Below are 5,520 nucleotides of genomic sequence, written 5' to 3' on the forward strand. Positions count from 1 at the left end.
TTCCTTCTCCAGTGTGTGAAAGTGAAAAGTGAAAGTGAAGTCGCTCAGTCATGTCTGACTCTTAGCGACCCCATGGACTGCAGCCTACCAGGTTCCTCCATCCATGGGATTTTCCAGGCAAGAGTACTGGAGTGGGGTGCCATTGCCTTCTCCAGATAAGGAACTAGATGATGGAATAAAATTTGCCTCCAGTACAACTGCAACAGTTCCATTTTACCCAGAAATTTTGTTTTCCCTCATCACTACAAAGCAACTATGTGATTGCCTTTGAAACACTGACCTTTCCAGAAATATTTTACCGGTCTTTCCCTTGGGGGCGGAACTAATACAGCCATGGGCATTTTCTGTTTCAGCAATAGCTGTCGTAGAACTTGTGCAGAATGTTCTTTGCATTGAGCTCCGCAGCAGGTTAACTGTGATCAGTCTTGAAACCTGGCAATCATTCTCCATCTCACTGCATGTTAGAATCAGCTGACGACTATAAAAATATTGATCTTCTGATTCTTGCCTCAGACCTATTGGAATAAAAATTTCTGGGGTTGGGCCAAGACATTAGCATTTTCAAAGAGCTACCAGGTGATTCTAATGTATAGCAAAGATGGAAACTTAATGGAGGTTGCAGTAGGACCTCTCCAACTTTCGTTTCATTATATATGTATTATATGTGTACATATGTAATATATATATAATTTTTATTTATTTATTTTTGTCTGTGCTGGGTCTCCGTTGTTACCTGAGGGCTTTCTCTACTTGCAGTGAGCAGGGGCTACTCCCCTGTTGCAGTTGCACAGGCTCTAGGGCACAAACTTAATAATTGTGGCACACGGGCTTAGTTGCCTCAAGGTATATGGAATCTTCCCAGATCAGGGATTGAACCTCTGTCTCCTGCCCTGGCGGGCAGATTCTTTACCATTGAGCCATCAGGGAAGTCCCTTAGCTGTGTTTCTAATTCCCCAGGAATGCTGATGCTGCTGGTCTGTGGGCAATGCTTTGACTAGCAAGGGTTTATGGGATTGCTTTTCTAGCTGTGTGTCCCGATCTGGCAGTCAACTTCACGCCCATCCCCAGAAATGCCTGAGATGGCTCATCTTGCCTCTGTCTCTTTTATTCTGCCCTCCTATACACAACATTTTCTTCTTCCTTTTCTCCCCTCTCCTTCCTGTATGCTGAGCCATGCTCTTCATTTTCTTCCTCTTTTATCCCTTGTAATTAGCATAACTTGGGAGGCAAAATCTAAATCTACCTGCTTAGGAAGAGTCTCAAACTCTTATATAAAGCCTAGACTCTTTCGTGCAAGAGAAGAATCATCTCTCAGCCATTTAAATAAACACCCTGTTTGTTGTTTTTTCACTTTTGTAAACCACTAACCAAAATAAAATTTAAGAATATTTTATTCAGAGGAAACGAAATAACATCAAGCTTAAATGAAGTATGGAATTGAGGGTCTTTTTTTTTTTTTTTCCTCCACTCCCTGCAGAGTATGAAGCTGAGCTTCCTCCCTTTCCTGAAGGATATAAAGTCAAACAAGATGCTGTGGTTACTGTGAGTATCACCTGGGCCCCAACCTAACTGAAAGGTTCTAACTGGAGAACAGCATTGACAACTGGTGAGGATCAGACAGTGTCATGAATCGGGAAGTGGGGAAAGGAAAGGCCCTGGAACCAGAACCAGAAGTGGCCAGTCCCAACTCTGCTGCTTAAAGGGCATCACATAACCACTCTGAGTCTCAGTTTCTGCATCCGTTAAATGGAGCAGGTCATCCTTGACTGACTCACAGGGCCTTTGTAGGGCTCAAATGAGATCCTAGATGAGGAAGACCTTTCCAGTGAATTCAGTGTCGCTTCCATGTTGGGGACAGTTTTGCAGATGGAGCAGATTTCTTTTTGCATAGCTGGGTGGGCTAAAATTGTACTAAGGAAGAGAGAGGGCCAAGGACAGGGCATCAGAAAGGGAGGCCCTAAGGCAATATTGATGCTTCCCTTGTAGCTCAGTCGGTAAAGAATCTGCCTGCAGTGCAGGAGACCTGGGTTTGATTCCTGGGTTGGGAAGATTCCCTGGAGAAGGAAATGACACAGAGGAGCTTCATGGGCTGCAGTCCATGGGGTCGAGAAGAGTCGGGCACGACTGAGTGACTAATACTTACTTAAGGCAATATACTTGGGAATAAAATAGGTCTTAATGGAGTTTAAAATAAAAAGGTAAGGCTATGAGGGATGAGCAGTGTCACTGGAATGGGTCCAAAACCTAGTCTCCTGGAAAATCCCATGGACAGAGGAGCCTGGTAGGCTGCAGTCCATGGGGTCGCTAAGGGTCGGACACGACTGAATGACTTTACTTTCACTTTTCACTTTCATGCGTTGGAGAAGGAAATGGCAACCCACTCCAGTGTTCTTGCCTGGAGAATCCCAGGGACGGGGGAGCCTGGTGGGCTGCCGTCTATGGGGTCGCACAGAGTTGGACACAACTGAAGTGACTTAGCAGCAGCAGCAGACTTCCAGTATCTCACTACAGCTGCCCCTGTTAGAGATTCTGTGTCTAAGAACTTGCATGGCCTGTGATTTTTCCTTTTTCCTAGCATCCTGTTCTTGCTTTATGGATGCAGTGCTTTTCCAAGTTTCTCCGCAAATACTAATTGCAGTTTTCTTCCCTGAATTATTTGTGCCTTTTCACAAATATTCTTTATAGATCTTGATCTTTGTCTTTTATGCTGTTGATGTTCCTCACCTATGTAGAAAGTTCTGCTTTTTTTTATTCAAAATTTAAAATGCAGGCCTTGGTGGATTTTCCTACAAAGAGGTGGTTTTTTTTTTTTTTTCCTGCCATACAGGTAGGTTTGTTTTCTGGATGGGTCACTTCTATGAACAGAAACACTGACTGGGAGCTCATGGTGGGTGATTGTCCTCTGGAGGACTTTTCTTCAGGGTTGGCAGGCAGGGAGTCCCTATTTGGGAACTGAGCTGGGAGACTCCAAATCAATGTTGGGGTTTGTGGGTTTTTTTTTATCTTTTGACTGCCGACCTGGCACCCTGAGTAGTTGTACTCTTTCCCAGGCTGTTTGTTTAAATTGGTTACAAAAGATTCGTTGGAAAGGAGGGAGAGCAAGATACAACGGGCTGCTGTGAATGTAGCGTGATGTACGCTGACCGGGGCAGGGGGAGGGGTGACGGAGGGGCAGGGAACCCTAGCCGGATTTTCACATAACCTCACCTGTATATTGCTTCCTTGCTCATCTCCACACTCTGTGGAGTTGAATTTTGGAGCACTGAAGCCTCTGAGCATTCTGGTGGGAACATGGACTCTTGCCTCCTGAGGGCAGTTTCCTCCTGTGGATTCTGAGGTGCCACTCCTCTCCATTATCGGACAACAGGCTTTATCCTGCTTCTTTTGGAAATGTTTGAAGATCTCTCACCCACTGACAGCCCTCCTATTCTTTCTTGTTGTTTAGTTGCTAAGTCATGTCCGACTCTTGGCGACCCCATGGACTGCACCACACCAGGCTCCTCTGTCCTTTACTGTCTTCCAGAGTTTGATCAAACTCATGTCCCTCGGGTCAGTGATGCCATCCAACCATCTCATTCTCTGTCACCCCTTTCTCCTCCTGCCTTCAGTCTTTCCCAGCATCAGGGTCTTTCCCAATGAGTCAATTCTTCGCATCAGGTGGCCAAAGTATTGGAGCTTCAGCTTCAGTATCAGTCCTTCCAATGAAGATTTGGATTGATTTCTTTTAGGATTGACTGGTTTGATCTCCTTGCAGTCCAAGGGACTCTCAGGAGACTTCTCCAGCACCACAATTTGAAAGCATCAATTCTTCAGCACTCAGCCTTCTGTATGGTCCAGCTCTCACATCCATACATGACTAGTGGAAAAACCATAGCTTTGACTAGATGGACCTTTGTCAGCAAAGTGATGTTTCTGCTTTTTTGTTCTTTGTTGGGGGTTTATTTCTTGATTGTCATTTATAGGTGTCTTGGGAGAGAAGAAATAGAAAGATTTGTGCTCAGTATGCCCCCTCGAATCTAAAGTCTGACACAGAATTTTATTCTTTGTTAGATTATAAAAGAAAATACAGTTATTTAAGCAATATGAATTGATTCTCGCACCACCACCCCAGGTGTCGCCATTGGAGGAAATGGTTTTCCATGGCTTCAACGCAGAACACCTTTATCCAGTTCCTCGTCTAACCGTGGCCTCACAAGCATCCTGTTCTCAAGTGAAACGGGAAACAGTTGACCCAAAAACATGTACGTAAGGAAGTGAGATTTCAGGTCTATGGTTTGGGACTTGTAACTTTGGGAAATCATGGGGTGGGGACCGGGTGGACAGATAGAACTCAGGGAGACCACATAATAAGAAAGAATGTGTTCTTGTTTTAATTAAAGTGTCCTTTATTCCACTGATGTATCTTTAAGGTTGAAATGTATTAATATAAAGATGATCAATAACAAGCATACCTAGGTTCTACGTTAAATACAAAGGGGGAAAACGTACAGAGTAAAAGAAAATATGCTGTCTTGCTTGGTGTGCGGAAGCCAGAGACGTAGGTGTCCTCGTCTTCCTCCCTGAGTTCCCATTCCTCCTCCCCGCTGGTGCCAGGCCCTCTCCTGCTGGCTTGTTCTGTTCCCTCAGCCAGTGTACTTTGGGCCTTGGCAACCACCATCACTGTGCCCTGAGGAGCCGAACCTCGTACCCTGCCCTGTTCCCCTGTGGCCTCAGTTCCCACCACGCCCCCCTTGTGTATTTCACTCCAGCTGAGCCAGGCCCCTGGCTGTGCCTGTGACCTCGACCCCGAGTGGGACCCGGTCTACAGCCCCACCAGACTTGGGGATATTTTAAGTTTCTTCAGTAATAGAGCCCAACTCAGCAGTCTGGAGTCAAATGTAACATTTATGGTCATGTTGTTTAATGGAGAGTACCTTTTTTTGGTTCAGAAGCAAATGTTCCTCCCAGATTAACTTGGGCCATTTGGGATTTGGGATGGGAATGTTTTGTTTTTTTTAGGTTCCCCCAAAGAGTTTTTGGAAATGTTCATCTTTCCAGTTCTGCTGCCCGGAATGGCTAGCCTGCTTCACCAAGCAAAGAAAGAAAAATGTTTTGAGGTCAGTTGTTTTGTTTATTTCTAAATAATAATTCATTTTTATCAGATGGTAGCTCATTATACCATCAGGTGGTTGTTTTCAAAACAATCCCTTTGGGAGAGAAAGCCTGTGTTTTGGTCACTTACCCAGCTCCAGCCAGGACGTCTAGCTGTGCACACACACGCACTGCCATCTGTCTGGCTGCCTGGCTATGGGGAGGTTTTCTGCTTTGCTTGGCCTCCCTGCCTGCCCTTCTCCTGGGCATTTGGCATCTGCCAGGTTTCTTGAGTTGCCTGCTTCTGTTAGGACAAGCCCATATTATAGCTCTCCTTACCTCTTATCTGGCTCCAGATTGACCTTCCCAGCTTGGGCCTCTTCCTACTCCACTTCATGCTAAATGCCATGAATGTACTTGCTTCTTGCCATGCTTCCCCTGGCGCAAATC

At 45.4% G+C, this 5,520-nt stretch overlaps 1 protein-coding gene across 1 annotated transcript in view; it reads left to right on the forward strand.

Moving 5' to 3' along the window:
- IQCK (IQ motif containing K) overlaps positions 1-5,520 on the forward strand; it is a 165,769-nt gene that overhangs the window by 16,306 nt on the left and 143,943 nt on the right. Inside the window, exons 4-6 of the mRNA XM_010837411.1 lie at positions 1,478-1,542; positions 4,112-4,241; positions 4,999-5,096. Coding sequence (XP_010835713.1) covers positions 1,478-1,542; positions 4,112-4,241; positions 4,999-5,096 — 293 coding nt within the window. The remainder of the gene's footprint in view (positions 1-1,477; positions 1,543-4,111; positions 4,242-4,998; positions 5,097-5,520) is intronic.

Source organism: Bison bison, unplaced genomic scaffold (genome assembly GCF_000754665.1).
Source record: "Bison bison bison isolate TAMUID 2011002044 unplaced genomic scaffold, Bison_UMD1.0 scf7180017864072, whole genome shotgun sequence".
NCBI lineage: Eukaryota > Metazoa > Chordata > Mammalia > Artiodactyla > Bovidae > Bison > Bison bison.